Genomic DNA, 16855 nt, shown 5'->3' with positions numbered 1-16855 from the left:
TTCTGTTTTGTGGCTGAATAATATTCCATTCTCTGACTAGATCACATTTTATTTATCCATCAATTATCGGACATTTAGATTGTTTCTACTTTTTGGCTATTAAGAATAATGTTGTTATGAACATCCGTGTATGAGTTTTTGTGTGGGCATATGTTTTCATTTCTCTTGGGTATGTACCAAGAAGTAGAATTGCAGAATCATATGGTAGCTGTATGTTTCACATTTTGAGGAACCGCCAGACTGTTTTGCACAGTGGCAGCATTAGTTTAAAGAAGATCACTCTGGCTACTCTGTGGGGACTGTCAGCCTGTGTATCTCTGAATGTTAGAATGCTAGCCAGAGAAACTGAGAATGAGCAGCCAGTGCCATAGAGCTAAGAGCAGAAATAGGTGGTGTCAGAAGAGTCATGAGAATAAAATGTTTTAAAATGAGAAGGTGGTCAATTTTATGGCATCCTGATGAATGGTTAAAATATACAAAAAGGAACTAACTCCTGGATTTAGCTATCAGTGGTTTCTGGAGACCTTTTGAAGAAGAGCAGAACCTTGCTAGGGAGATTTTTTTTTTTTTTTTTTAGATCTAGACAAGCTGGTTTTAAACTTTTTAAGATTTTTTTTTTAACATTTATTTATTTTTGAGAGACAGGAACAGAGTATGAGCAAGGGAGGGCCAGAGAGAGAGGGAGACACAGAATCTGAAGCAGGCTCCAGGCTCTGAGCTGTCAGCCCAGAGCCTGACGTGGGGCTCAAACTCGCAAACTGTGAGATCATGACCTGAGCTGAAGTCGGACGCTCAACTGACTGAGCCACCCAGGCACCCCAGGTTTCAAAATTTGAAACTTTTGCTCTACAAAAGACCCTGTCAAGAGAATTAAAAAACTGGGTACAGAACCCTAAACATGCAACAGTTTAAAAAAATAAAATAAGCAATCTAATTAGAAAATGGGCAGAAAACAAGAACAGCATTTCACCAGAAGGGATACATGGATGGCAAATAATTACATGAAAAAATGTTCACCATCATTAGCCATAGAGAAATGCCAGTTAAAATGATGAGGTATCACTCGCAACCTATTTATTAGATTAAAAAATAGAGCGACAACACCAAATGCTGATGGATGCAGAGAAACCGGATGTGTTATGTTACATTGCTAGTCAAAATATAAAGTGGTGTAGCCACTCTAGAAAAGTTTGGCAGTTTCTTATAAAGTTAAACATATACTTATCATATGGCTCAGCAGTCACATTCCTGGATATTCATCCCACAGAAAAGAAAACTTAATTTCCACACAAGAACTTATACGTAAGTATTCATAGCACCTTTATTTGTAATGGCCCAAAACTGGAAGCAACCCAAATGTCCTTCCATGGATGAGTGATTAGACATATTGTGGTATGTCCATACCATGGAATACTATTCAGTAATAGCACAGAACAGATTATAATACAACAGATTGTATTATATGCAACAACGTGGGTGGATCTCAAAGAGATTTATGGTTAAAAAAAGTGAAAAACGACCATTTCAAAAGGTTGTATACAGCATGATTACATTTATAGAACATTCTGGAAATGACAAAATTATAGATACGGAAAACATAATTGGCCAGGGTGTAGGACTATAGGAGATGGAAAGGTGATGCAACAATTTTCTATCTTGTTTCTGGTGGTGATTACACATATCTATACATGTGATACAATTGCAGAGAACTAATACATGCATGTGCACATGCATTTTAAAAAAAACCTCTAAGGTCATTTGATTGTACCAATGTAACTTTCTTGGTTTTGCTTTTGTGAGATGGTGTATGATGTTACCACTGGGGAGAGCTGGGTGAAGGATACACAAGAATACATTTTTGTAACTTCCAGTGAGCCTGTAATTATTGTAAAAAGAAAGTTCACTGGGGAGGGGAACAGAAATGTGATGTTAGTTGAAGAGATGTAGGGTTGAGAGTGGGTTTTTTTTGTTTTAATTTTACTTTTTTATGAAAGATAAGGGGCCCACCTGGTGGCTCAGTTAGTTGGTTGAGTGTCTGACTCTTGATTTCAGCTCAGGTCATGATCTCAACAGTTTGTGGGTTTGACCCTCGTGTCAGGCTCTGTGCTCATAGTGTGGAGCTTGCTTGGGATTCCCTCTCTCTCTGCCTTCTCCTGCCCGTGCTTTCTCTCAAAATAAATAAAGTTTAAATAAAACTGTAAACAAAAAAAGAGGGGGCACCTGGGTAGCTCAGTTGGTTGTGTCTGAAACTTGATTTTGGCTCAGGTCATCTCACAGTTCGTGAGTTCAAGCTCCACATCGGGGAGCTGTGCTGACAGCACAGAGCCTGCTTGGGATATTCATATTCATTCATTCTCTCTCTCTCTCTCTCTCTCTCTCTCTCTCTCTCTCTCTCTCTGCCCCTCCCCTGCTCAGCCTCTGCCCCTCCCTCCCTCCCTCCCTCCCTCCCTCCCTCCCTCCCTCTCTCTCTCTCTCTCTCTCTCTCTCTCTCTCTTAAATAAAATTAACTTTAAAAGAAAGATAGGGGATACTAAAGCAAGTATGTATCCTGATGAGAATGATCTATAAAAGGAAGAAATAGGTGATGCAAATAAGGGGGAAATTACAGGAGCAAAATACAGATCTTAGATCTCTGACATGAAAGAACTGAAAAATACTATTTACGTATTTCCATCTTGTTAACTTAAAAATGAAGTTATCTTTATAACATTTTGTAAATGATTCTAAATGGGTAAATGTGGCTGTACTACGGTGTAGTCCTTTAATGTTCTAAACATTCCACATGCTTTTGTATTACATTATGGAACTAGATCACTGAATAAAACAGAATTTTAAGAGTTTTTATTACACATGCTGGTGTTCATATTACAGTAATTTCCCAAGAGTTTTACATGTCATTCTTCTACTGTTTTCCCTTCCAGATTTTCATCCAGTATAGGTAGGTCATTAAATTCTTTAACTTAAAAAAAGTTATATATATTTATTCTTAAGAATAAACCAGAATTATTAACATCTAAGAATTAAATGAGTGGTTCAGTTTTGCTTTGTGGCATATAATGGATTTTTGTGTTTTTCTTACCAAACCATTCTGTTTTGCCCTTTATCTAGAATGTAGTAATATCAAAATGCTCAATACAAATTATTGCTGTTTATTTCAGGGATACGGCAGGCCAGGAACGATTTCACACCATCACAACCTCCTACTACAGAGGAGCAATGGGTATCATGCTAGTATATGACATCACCAATGGTAAAAGTTTTGAAAACATCAGCAAATGGCTTAGAAACATAGATGAGGTAAGACCTAGAAATTGTATAAACCCCTTATAAAGACACATTTTTGTGTTAAGAATAAATATTCTAATTGATGTTTAGTATATAATGTACTGTCTTTATTATTTCTCCTTTTTAAAGGTTAATGTTATATTTTGCCTACCTTTGTCTTAAAGTTTTGGGTCTGTCTAGAACCCTGTCCAAGGCAATTACTAACTTACCCAAAACCTTTATGCAGCCATCTTCTAAGATGGCCCCACATAGAAGCTACCAGTGGTTTTACACAGCTCTCTCTAAATGAATTATTTCTCAGTGAATTTTTATTGAATGAATGAATGAATTACTACCTTTTTCAGTAGTAATTTAAAAACAACAGAAAGGTCATATCACTTCTAGACATTTTGAAAGATACAGAGTAGTAATGTGTTAAAAACCTAACCAAGAAAATAGAACCATACCATTGCATGTGAAGATGTCAGTTTTTATAAGGTAAAATATGTGTCAAAGCATGTCTGCTTCTGTGCTGCAGCATAGGTAGCTTCTTGTTGAAATTATTTTTCATGTCTTACTGCTGCCTTCTAGACTTTTAATTTCATTAAGACTAATAACTCTTTAAAGCATTTTTGGCTAGGTACATGAAGATCAAGGCTTAAGCCAGCATTAGACACAAGATCATGGTATCTTCAATGGTACCAGTCCTAACAGCTCATTACTACCTTTTCCATCGCTACAATAAATCTTCAAGGAGAAGCCTGTTAGTATTTAATAATCAGTTAACAGTTCACAGATTTTTGACACAAAAGGCTCCATTTTCGATTTCTTTTAGCCTTTATTTTATGATTCAGCCAAGTAGCATGTGTAGTAGGAGCAGTTTATAAAGAGACTGTGCAGTGTTGTTCTAACAGCAACCAGTTTTCTGAATTCTGTGACATGAACTGGATGTCCTACAGTTCAATGCCATTCTGGCTCCACAAGTTTAAGGACTCAGTCACACAAGACTGCCCTTCCTTCAAATGTTAAATCCTGGTTCCCCAGGCTACCCTCACTTCTCTCTGACTTGGCTACAAATTTGGGAGTTCCTAGGACCCACTTTTGGCTCAGTAGTTGGCTAGAATGTCTCACAGAACTCAAGAAAGTGCTGTGTTTACATTTAATACTTTATTATAAAGGATACAGTACAGGAACAGCTAATGGAAGTGATGCATAGGCATATAGGTATTGGGGTTGGGGAACACTGCTTCCAAGCCGTCTCTGGACATGGCACCCTCTGGGCATTTTGATTTGTTCAACCTGAAGGTGCTGTAACTTCATTGTTTCAGAGTTTAATCTAGGTTTTACTGTATAGGCATGGTTACTTAAATCATTGACCTCTGGTGATTGAACTTAATCTCTAGTCCCTTCTCCTCATGGGAGGTAGGGGAGTGGCTGAAGTTCCAATTCCTTAATTACGTGTTTGGTTCCTCTGGTGACCATCTTCCATTGTGAAGCTCTGTGGGTACCCTCTGCCCTAGTCTTCATTAGCATAAACTTAGATAAGCAGAAAGGGCATTGTTATGAATAACAAAAGACAATCTGTCACTCTGGAAATTAGGAGTACTGTGCCAGGGGAGAAGGACCAAATATGTTTTTTATTATATTACAGCCTTACATACTTAACTAAGGCTGGATGGCTTAAGTTTCCCAACATGAGAGTTAAGATACATAACTGACATATATAAGCCATCTAAGATATTGGTGGGAGCACCTCGATGGCTCAGTCTGTTAAGCATCTGACTCTTGAGACTTGATTTCCGCTCAGGTCATGATCTCTCAGTTCTTGAGATTGGGCCCTGTGTTGGGCTCTGCACTGACAGCACAGAGCCTGCTTGGGATTCTCTGTCTCCTTCTTTCTCTGTGCCTCCACTGCTCATTCTCTCTCTCAAAATAAATATACATTTTTTTTTTTAAAGGAGTTCTTATCTCAAAGAAGAATGGTGCTGCCTAATTTTCACTTTTTTGTAGAAATTAAAGCTTTAACTAAATGAAAAGAAGCTGAACTGATCCAACAGCATTTTTATTTTTTTAAGGAAACTTAAAAAAAATTTTTTTTTAATGTTTATTTTTGTGTGAGAGAGAAAGAGATACATAGCATGAGCAGGGGAGGGGCAGAGAGAGAGAGGTAAACACAGAATCTGAAGTAGGTTCCAAGCTCTGAGCTGTCAGCCTGGAGCTGGCTGCGGGACTCGAACTCATGAGCAGTGAGATCATGACCTGCGCCCAAGTCAGACGCTCAATCAACTGAGCCACGCAGGCATCCCGATCCAACAACATTTTCTAAAGGATTATATATCATGATCAAGAGGAATTTACTTAGGAATGCAAAGGTGGTTTAATATAAGAAATCAATCAGTATAGGGGCACCTGGGTGGCTCAGTTGGTTTAAGCATCTGATTTTGTCTCAGGTCATGATCTCACGGTTTGGTTTCTGAGTTCAAGCCTCTTGTTGATCTCTGCACTTACAGTGCGGAATCTGCTTGAGATTTTCTCTCTTTCTCCCCCCTCCCCCCACTCTCTCTCTCTCTCAAAATAAAATAAACTTAAAAAAGAAATCAATCAGTGTAATATACCATATTGATAGGAGGCAAAGAACCAACACCCTTTCATGATAAAAGCACTCCACAAACTAGAAATAGGAGAGAACCTCCTTAGCTTAATAAAAGATGTCTGTGGGGTGCCTGGGTGGCTCAGTTGGTTAGGCGACCGGCTTTGGCTCAGGTCATGATCTCACAGTTTGTGGGTTTGAGCCCTGCGTGGGGCTCTGTGCTGACAGCTGAGACCTTGGAGCCTGCTTCGGATTCTGTGTCTCCCCCTCTCTCTGCCCCTCCCCAGTTCACACTGTGTGTCTCTCTGTCTCTCAATAATAAATAAATTAACAAAAATGATTAATAAAAAAAAGATGTTTGTGAAAATCCCACAGCCAACATCATACCTGCCCCCTGCAACTAAGAAAATGAGAAGTATGCCACCTGTAATTCTTAATTGTAGTGGAGGTTCTAGCCAGGGCAATTAGGCAGAGGAAAAAAATGGGGCTCCCAGATTGGGAAGTAAAACTATATTTGTAAATAATGAGATTTTGTATATAGAAAATCCTAAGGAGTCCATACACATACACCAAAAAATAAAACTGTTAGAACCAATAAACACGCTCAGTAAGCTTGGAGGAAATAAGATCAGTATACAAAAGTCAGTTGTATTTCTATACACGAGCAGTGAAAAATCCAGAAGTGAAATTAAGGATATAATTGCATTTACAGTAGCATCAAAAAGAAGAAAAACAATAAATTAAAAAAACAAAGAGGAAAACTAGTTATGAAAAATGTAACCAGACAGGTACAAGACTTAAATACTGAAAAAATGTTATAAGAAATTAAAGAAGATCTGAGTAATTGGAAACATACTTCGAGTTTATGAATTGGAAGATAAAATTCATATGGAAATGGAAGGGACCCTGAATAGCCAAACCCTCTTGATATAAGGAATGACATTTATGCTGAGACCTGAAGAAATGAGTACAAGTGACCCAGAAAAGAATGGGGCTAGTCAAAAAGAATGTGATGGGTTCGAATTTAAGACCAATCAAATCTCAAATTACTTCGTTATCTAGAAAACCTGTACCTTGGCTGCAGAGACATTCAGGGAAAGAAAGTGTGTTGGGCCAAAGATAGATGATTTGCAAATACTTTTGGTATTCCGGGGGTTGGTTGCCTTTTCACTCTGGTAGCGACCTTTGACACACACAAGTTTTTAATTTTGATGAAATATTAATTTGCCTTTTTTTTCTTTTGTTGTCTATACTTTTGGTGTCGTATCCAAGAAACCATTAACAAATCCAGTGTCATAAAACTTGTTCCCCTGTATTTTCTTTTATGGGTTTTACAGTTTTAGGTCTTATATTTAGGCCTTTGATCCACTTTGAATTTAGTTTTGTATATGGTGTAAGTTGGGGGTCCCAACTTCATTCTTTTGCTTATTGATATTTGGTATGCCCAACACTATTTGTTGAAAAGACTTCTTTCCCCCATTGAATGGGCTTGGTACTCTTTTCAGAGCACTTGTCAGATGCATGCAAGGGGTTATTTCTTGGCTCTGGATTCTGTTTTATTTGCGTATGTTTTTTTATGCCAGTGGCACACACTGTTTTGATTATTGTAGCTTTGTAATAAGTTTTGAAGTCAGGAAGTAAGTATGAATCTTCCAACTTTGCACTTTTTCAAGATCATTTTTGGCTGTTTGGGGTCCCTTGAGATTACATATGAATTTTAGGGATGGGTTTTTCTATTTGTGCAAAAGATGTTATTAGGATTTCAGTGCTCTAGCAGTATAGCTTTTTTTTTTTTTTTTTTTTTAATGTTTATTTTGAGAGAGAGAGCATGTGCAAGTAGGGGAGGAGCAAAGAGGGAGAGAGAGAATATCCCAAGCAGGCACTGTGCTGTCAGCACAGAGCCTAGAGCGGGGCTCAATCTCTCAGACCGTGGTGAGATCATAACTTGAGCTGAAGTCAAGAGTGACTGAGCCTCCCAGGCACCCTAGCAGTATAGCTTTTTGAGATTTTAAGGGCTTTATAGAATTTATAATTAAGGCTTCTACAGGGTAATACATATTCTCCAAAATCATCATCCTTCTTGGATTTAGATTATGCATAAGAGATTCCAGTTTCAGATCTTTTGCCTAAATCTTCTCTTTTGGTGAGAATATATTAGAAACTATACAGCCTCTTATTGGGGGAAAATAATATTTGACAGCAATATTAGGGATTGTGTTTCTTTCTCTAAGTAATTTATGAATTTGTGTAGGCCTTAGCATGGGGATGATTTCAGGATGATTGCTTTAAAACTTTCAGATTATAAAAATGACACTGAAAATTGAGGAAAATAAAGTCATTTTTAGAGAATATTAAGCTATAATTGGTGGTGGTGTGTAAATTTAAAATTTTTTCCATTGTAGCATGCCAATGAAGATGTGGAAAGAATGTTACTAGGAAACAAATGTGATATGGATGATAAAAGAGTTGTACCTAAAGGAAAAGGAGAACAGGTAAAAAGCTCTGAATGAAACTAATATGCTTTCTTTGTAAAGATGGTGTTGCTTTCGATTGGCTGCTATTGGTAATGGAGGATGCTGAGCTATTAACAATGTTTTATAAATGCTGTGGGAAACAATAGTTTATCCTTTCAGTGCATGTCCAACATGTATGGGAGAATCAAACCTGTGGTGGTAGTATTGTTAACCTTATTTAAATTACGAAGAGGTTCTCAATTTTTTAACTTCAGACTTTAAGTACCTCACTTAGGCTATCTGAAGTAGACTCCTGAAGTGAGAAGAGGATTCTTTTAGTATTTTTGTTTACTTATTTATTTTTGAAAGAACTTGACCATTTGAATCTTGACCCATTGAAATAACTTCGTTTTATATAACCTAGTAGAGACTGCTGCCTTTAGAATAATATTTTTTCCTCCAGGATACTAACGTCAGCAGTCAGCACCCTATGCTTGATAATTTTATGATGACATTTTGCTTCTGTTTTAGATTGCAAGGGAGCATGGTATTAGATTTTTTGAGACTAGTGCGAAAGCAAATATAAACATCGAAAAGGCTTTTCTCACATTAGCTGAAGATATCCTTCGAAAGGTAAGATCGTATTTTTACTTTTTAATTCTAAGGTGTCAGTGTCACAATTGAGCATTTAGTCTTTTTTGAAGTACTAGATTAACATACAGAAATTAGATTTGGGTGGTATTGTTCGTAACTGTTTACCTATCACCAACATCTAACCCTCCAAAGTGAAGTAGGACCTGGGGAGAACAGAGAGCCACTAGAAATCTGTGGCTTCTGGTCAGTGGTAACACTGTTCTGAACTCCCACACTGACTCTCAGGTCCCTAATTTCATGCTCCTTTTTTCAACTTTTTGTCCGGTCCATGGTGTTGTGGCTCTTTTGTTTACTTTTGGACTCATTTCTCTTATACATTCTTTGCATTTCCATAGGTAATTTCTTAAAATTTAAGCTAATGGTGATTTGTACAGAATCATTTTTTTTCTATATAGTCATTTCTCAGATGTGCCAGTAAAGGGCACAGTCTGTTATATACTGAATAAATACAGTAAATCCATCTCTATATTTCTTTTAGCCAATCATTTCAATCTGTGATGTGTTAAAAATTGATAAAATGTAATCTCAGGGAATTAACTTTGCCTCAAGATTAGTTTCTGGGTTTAATTTGTGAAACTCACCACTACAAGTAACTTGTAGCAAAATTGGGAAATCTGATTTTCCTATTTTTCCTCAGATGGTTAGATACAATACACAGATTTGGTTATGAATCCTGAGTTCTCTATTCACTCTATAGTACATTTAAATGCACATAAAAACAGAACAAATGTGTTTTTACACAAATCCTATAGGAGAAGCAAGCATTGTATAGGAGAAAATTTAATTGCTCTGGTAACTTTTCTATTTTTATAATTGAAATATTTTTTTTCAAAAAACCAATCCCGGAATTTATCATTTATGTATATATAATTTATGTGTGTGTATATATATACATATATATATATATATATATAAAACATAAGGTGTAATAGAAACGGTATCTCAAAAACAAATCTAGTGAAATTTCAGAGAAATCAAACAACTTTTGTATATAGCAAAATGTAGTTGTCAACTATAATTGTGTGTTCAAACTGGAAAAAAGTCATCAGTTATTGCTATTCAGAGTGACTGTAAAACAAACTAACAAAAATGAAGTTAAGAATATAATTCCATTTACAGTAGCATCAAAAAGAAGAAAAACAAACAGTAAATTTAAAAAATAAGAAAAACCAGTTATGAAATTAAAATACTAGGTGGATAAGGAAAAATGTTTGTACTTTTTAATTTAAAGTTTATTTATTTTGAGAAGGACAAAGCACAAGCACTGAAGGGGCGGAGAGGGTGGGGGAGGGAGAATCCCAGGCAGGCTCCACAGTGTGAGCACAGAGACCAGTGCAGGGCTCAAACTCATAAACTGGGAGATCCTTATCTGAGCCAAAACCCAGAGTCAGACAGTTAACTAACCAATGGAACCACCCAGGCACCCCAAAATGTTTGCATTTTTACTTAAATGAAGGGAATAACAGGGATAGAAAAATATTTTTAAAAATTTTTTTAAATACTTATTTTTGAGAGAGAGCGCGCGCGCGCGCACATGTGACCATATGTGAGCATGCGCAAGCAGAGGAGGGGCAGAGACCGAGGGAGACACAAAATCCAAAGCAGGCTCCAGGCTCTGAGCTGTCAGCACAGAGCCCAACGCAGAGCTCGAACTTGTGAACCGCGAGATCATGAAGATGGACTGAGCTAGGTGCCCCACAAAATACTTTTTAAGTTAGTGATAATATACTTTGTATTTCAGAGCTTTGTGGGTCACAGTGAAAAATTATTCCAGTACCCATAAGATTTACCATAACACTTGTTAATATTCTTTTGTGTTCTCTTTCTGGATTTTTTAGTTTTCTCCATGGTTTCTGATTTCTTTCTGTCCATACTGTAGCCCTCAACTTCTCACTAATGTTGTCATTTTTAAAAAATGCTTATATAATCATATAACCTGTTTTCCTATGAAATAGGTTTTCCTTGTTCTCATATTAAAGGCTCAAAAGTATGGATACACCAATAAAGATCTCAGTCTGGAGTCTTCCCCATGTAGGCAGGCCCAAATGTGAGGTTGCATTTTTTTTCTATGCACATACATAATGCTTTTCATTGTCGTCAGGTTATGAGTTAAAACATCAAACATGAACTTGTTTTACATTGGAATATGGGAAACAGGAGTGATGCTTGAGAGAGAGACAGAGAGAGCAAGCGGGGTAGGGGCAGAAAGAGAGAGAGAATCCCAAGCAGGCTCCGCACTGTCACCATGGAGCCTGATGTGGGGCTTGAACCCATGAATCACGAAATCATGACCTGAGCTGAAGTCGGACACTCAACTGGCTGAGCCACCCAGGTGCTCCAAGAAAAATTAACTTCAGAGTGAAAGCAATTTAAACCATTTTTTAACTTAATTATTAGACTAGGTAATTCATTCTCATGGTTCAAACATTTAAAATAAAGAGAGTGAAAGTGCAGAGAAGTTTCCCACTGCATTCCCCCAACTCCTCATTTCTCTCCCACAGGTAACCAGTTTAACCTCTTCGTTATTAATATAGGTGTTAATATGAATATATTTTTATTCCCACTCTTTGGGTAAGGCAACGTGTACACTGTTTGGCACTTTAAATGTATACATAAAGTCCACTTTTTAAATAATTGAATGCTACTCCCTTGAGTTGATTTGTCATAATTAAACAGGTTTTCTCAAGGACGTTTGAGTGATTTTCAACCTTATGATCTCATAAATTGTATTGCAGTGAATAATCCTGTATTTAAATCATTTTGTAAGTACATGATTATGTGCAAATACATGAAGGACAGATACCTGGAAGTGGCCAAAGAGAAAATATATGTGTTTTTTAATAATTGTGATACATGGCACCACATGCTGTCCTGAGGGTTGTACCCATTAACACTCCTGCTAGCAGTGTATGGGGACGTCTGTTTGCTCACACTCTGACCACATAGTGGGTTGTAAGACCTTCAGATCTTCCCCAACCTGACAGGTTTAAAAACAAGAAACAAAGGTGGATTTAATTTGCAGCTCTCTTATGAGTAAGGTGAGCATTTTTAAAGATCTGTTTAACAATCACTTTTGTATATCCTTTTCTGTAAACTTATTTTATTCTTTCCCTCACTTTTTAAATGTAGTTATTGGCCTTTCTCTTATTCTTGGCTGGGAACAGCTTGGAGTTGTACTTAATAAACTTTAATCGATTAATACTTTTGGCTCTAAAATGTTTTGCTCTGCATAGAATAATTCCCTTTTTTAGGGAGTCTCTTTCAAGGCTCTAAGTTAAATTGTGAAGGGATGGACTGTGAATGAAGTGCTAAGTGAATAGATATAGTGACCTCCCTGCTTACAAGCACCCATGTTTGTTTGTTTTTAAGCACCCATGTACCTTTAACTGACCCACACCTGGAAGTTACCAGAGAAAGAGTATTTCCTGTGCAGTCATATTCTTCTGCTATGGGCGAGGTGCTGACTGGCCTCTTTCTCTTCTGTTCATTTTTCTCAAGATCTGCAATAGGAATAAAGTTAGTTCAGGAAAACTCACAAAGGTTTTTTAAATGCAAAGCTTGTAGCTGTAACGTACAATGAGAAGAATCCCATAAAGCAGTGAGAATAGGTAGGTGACCTCAAAGTGCAAGTTGAAATTTCACCTCAGTATTAGTTAAGCAGGTTTCTCTTGGGCTACATGCCTTTAAAATATTTTGTTTCCCCCCCTGGGTTACCTTAACTTTATATTGTTTCTAGGAGAGAATATATTCCCAGTTACATCCTAGCTTTTAAATTTTTACTTATGATGAACTACTGTTAACACACAAAACAATCTGGATACATTTCCCAGACTGATACTGAGTGAAGGGAGTCATGCATAAAAGAATACATAAAACATGGTTCCATGTATATGAAGGTCAAGAACAGAAAAAAACCTAATCTCCGGTGACAGAAATGAGAGTACTGGTTACCTTTAGTAGGGTAGTACTGGCTAGAAAGGGATATAAGGGAGCCTTCTGGGAGTATTACATTCTAGATTTTGATCTGATAGTTTCATATTATATACTAAGCACAGTTAAGATTTGGTGGCTCAGTCGGTTAAGCATCTGACTTCGACTAGGTAATGATTTTGTGGTTCGTGAGTTCGAGCCCTGTGTCAGGCTCTGTGCTGACAGCTCAGAGCCTGGAGCCTGCTTCAGATTCTGTGTCTCCCTTTCTCTCTGCCCCTCCCCTGCTCGTGTTCTGTCTCTATCAAAAGTAAACATTAAAAAAACAAAAAAAATTGTATACTTTACTAAATACAAGCTGTTGCTAAAAAATGTTCCTTTCATACATACAGTGTAGGCTGTCCATTGAGAAGATGATATTCTTATGATTTTAAAAGTACTATTTAGGATATTGGGGAAATCCAGGAGTATTCATAGAAGAAAATAAAATCACTCAACCCCACTACCTAAGGGTTACTGCTGTTGACATTTGATGTCTCTCCTTTTGACTTTTTTCTGTGTCCATCTTTAATATGAATTCTACAACTTTGTGTTCTGCCCCACCCATTTCCTTCCACTTAATGTTAGCATATCATTGTTGAGACTGCCTTTTTAAAGGTATGGTAAGGTATCACAAGCTTCAGTCTCAAAAGTCAAGTTAACTAGACAGAAAAGGGCTGGTTCACTTCTCTGAGGTTAGACTCGACCCAACATTGGTTTTATGCATTTGCCTGATAATGCTTTTTAAGCCCTAAACACTCAGGGGTCAGGGCTAAGAAAAACCTCTGTGCAGACAGCAGAAGGGATATTGGAAGCTTTATTAAAAGGATGCCAGGAGGCCTCTAGACATTCACAGCTTGGAGTGAGCAGGCAAAATGTAGATCAGAAACAAAGCTGCCAAATCTTTACTTTTTGCGTGGGAGAGAACACCTATCTTATGTGACCGTAATTACGTTTTGTTACATTTATGAGAATATTTGTGTTGAATCTTGATTTTTTCATAGCAGTGTTTATTCATGGGTTACTTTCCTTGTGTGTGTGTTCCAGACCCCTGTAAAAGAGCCCAACAGTGAGAATGTAGATATCAGCAGTGGAGGAGGCGTGACAGGCTGGAAGAGCAAATGTTGCTGAGCATCCTCCTGTTCCGTCAGTTGCCATCCACCACCCTGTTGGCTCCTCTTGCTGCAAAATAAACCACTCTGTCCATTTTTAACTCGAAACGGATACTTTTGTTCCTCATCTTAATTATCCAGTCCACCTATTTTATTTGTTCTTTCATCTGTGACTGCTTGCTGACTTTATAATTTTCTTCCAAAAAAAAAATGTATAGAAAAATCATGTCTGTGACTTCATTTTTAAATGTACTTGCTCAGCTCACCACTGCATTTCAGTTGTATTATAGTCCAGTTCTTCTTATCAACATTAAAACCTATAGCAATCATTTCAACTCTATTCTGCAAATTGTATAAGAATAAAAGTTAGAATTAACAATTTTATTTTGTACAACAGTGGAATTTTCTGTCATGGATAATGTGCTTGAGTCCCTATAATCTATAGACATGTGATAGCAAAAGAAACAAAAGCCAGGAAAACACTCATTTTCGCCTTGAATATGTAAATGGGATTAATTTTGTCCTGTGCCTTATGTGGAAAGGAACCGCTTTGGTTTTTTTTGTTTTGTTTTGTTTTGTTTTGTTTTGTGTTTTGTTTTGTTTTGTTTTGTTTTGTTTTGTTTTGGTGGAAGCATGTGCAGGAGACATACATATCATCCAAACATAAACCATTCAGATGTTTGTGGTTTGCTTGGCTATAATTTTCAAAGTAGTTAACTGAGGACAAAGGGTAATGCAGAAATGATAGCTTTGGTTTGCTGAGTCTTAATTTCAAGTGGCCTTGATACTTCAAACTGTTCCTGCCACCAGTTCTTCTGTCTGGCCACTTTCTCCTCGCTGTCTTCCTGCATGCTGCTTTATTTGCTCCCCCGCCCCCCGCCACCACCCGATGGTATGAGTTATTTCAGAATGAAAGGGGCAAACTAGTAGGTTTTTCAAGTTTAACATAAAGTACTGATTTAACTTGCTAAGTAAACTGAAAGAGAAATTCTAACTGCCTACTACTATCTAATGTCTTTCCCTCATTTTCTCTTTCCCCTAAAACTTCTGCCCCAGGTTCCTTCAGCAGCTCTTTTACTTCATGCTCCTCTTCCCTCTCTGTTCCCTTTCTATCCATTGAGTTTATGAAATGGAAGAGTTAATTGCATGCACTAGTGTTTGGAGGGTGTTGTGGTTTGTCTTTCTAATTAGGTGTGTAGCCTATTCACTTTCCTAGAATAAATCTCTTAACCTAAATTTGAAGAGTCTCCATTTTGGCAACTCCTCTAGCAGTTTGGTAGCCCAGTAAAAGTTACGTTTTTTGTTTTGTTTTTTGTTTGTTTGTTTGTTTGTTTGGTTTTCTTTTTTTTTAAGGTGGGAAGGAGGAGTGAAATTTATTAACATGTTTGCCAAATATACTGAGATTTGGCCTTTGAAGAACACTTTTTCAGTGTTAAGTTGTCTTTACCTTAAGATTAGAAGTACTTTAGAGTATTATTAATTTGAAGTCCTATCTTCACATCCCTTTGGAAAACTTGTATTACCATGGATTTGGGAAAAGGACAACAAAAGGCTTTTCATGTACAGATCAGATCTCCGGCTGTCTCTAACCCTGTCCTTTTTCACTTCGTTTTTCTAGTTTCGCTTCATTGCTTATCATCAGGATAGGGTAAGTTAAGTTTGCCACGCTGCTAGCATCCTAAGATGATACCTTTGTTGAAATAATTGTGAATAGCATGATTCATTTCTAGCAGAGGCTGAGTTTAGGACAGCAGCTTCCATTGAAAAGTCTTTCTGTGTCGTGGGTAGCATTTTAATGCCCTCTTGGCTCACATCACCAACATAGGGACGTATCTGCTCTGAACATCCATGAATTTTTCAGATAGTGCCCTAAAAACAATTTTATATGCCTCACTGGTGGTTGTTCTTAGGTTTTTTCCTTCACTTGACTTTATCATTGTTTACTAGGAAAAGCAGCATTGCCAAATAGTCCCTAATTTTCCACTAAAAATAATAATGAAATGAGGTTAAGCTTCTCGAAAAGTTATAGGTTAAACCTACTGTCGTTAGATTTTTAATGTATGTGTTGCTTTCCTTTATCTGGAATGTGGCAATAGCTTTTTTATTTTTTAACCCTCTTTAATCCTTATTCAATTCAGTGACTTAAGGTTTGAGAGCTAAACACTGGGATTTTTGGGTAACAGACTGACAGTTTTGTTGTTTGCATAATTATAATCGGCATTGTACATAGAAAGGATATGGCTACCTTTTGTTAAATCTGCACTTTCTAAATATCAAAAAAAAAAAAAGGGAAATGGAGTATAAATCAATTTTTGTATAACCTGTTTGAAACATGAGTTTTATTTGCTTAATATTAGGGCTTTGCCCCTTTTTCTGTAAGTCTCTTGGGATCCTGTGTAGAAGCTGTTCTCATTAAACACCAAACAGTTAAGTCCATTCTCTGGTACTAGCTACAAATTCGGTTTCATATTCTACTTAACAATTTAAATAAACTGAAATATTTCTAGATGGTCTACTTCTGTTCATATAAAAACAAAACTTGATTTCCAACTGTGTGGCTTGGTTTTCATTTATTCATGGAGTTGGAGGATTACTTCTGAAAACAATGCAAAATAGCAAACTGAGTATCAGAGGGGCAGAAAGTTCAAGAACTACCTTTGGTAAGAAACTGCTTAAAAAACGGAACTCTCTGGGGCACTAAAGCAGCATCGTCCTGGTGTCCAAAGAGACGCCATGGTCATAGGGTCATGGTCCCTCTGCGGCTGACAGCGCTGGACTCTGCCGAAGGCCAGCTGCCCCCGAACGCAGCAGACTCC

At 37.2% G+C, this 16855-nt stretch overlaps 1 protein-coding gene across 1 annotated transcript in view; it reads left to right on the top strand.

Moving 5' to 3' along the window:
- The window catches only part of RAB10 (RAB10, member RAS oncogene family), a 79089-nt gene extending 62544 nt beyond the window's left edge, over positions 1-16545 (top strand). The window contains exons 3-6 of the mRNA XM_007088928.2: positions 3159-3297; positions 8257-8346; positions 8839-8940; positions 13975-16545. Of these exons, the coding sequence (XP_007088990.1) occupies positions 3159-3297; positions 8257-8346; positions 8839-8940; positions 13975-14058 (415 nt within the window). The 3' untranslated portion in view covers positions 14059-16545. The remainder of the gene's footprint in view (positions 1-3158; positions 3298-8256; positions 8347-8838; positions 8941-13974) is intronic.
- The last annotated feature ends 310 nt before the right edge of the window (positions 16546-16855 follow it).

Source organism: Panthera tigris, chromosome A3, assembly GCF_018350195.1.
Source record: "Panthera tigris isolate Pti1 chromosome A3, P.tigris_Pti1_mat1.1, whole genome shotgun sequence".
In the NCBI taxonomy this organism is placed as follows: Eukaryota; Metazoa; Chordata; class Mammalia; order Carnivora; family Felidae; genus Panthera; species Panthera tigris.
This window is presented reverse-complemented; position numbering and strand designations above follow the sequence as displayed.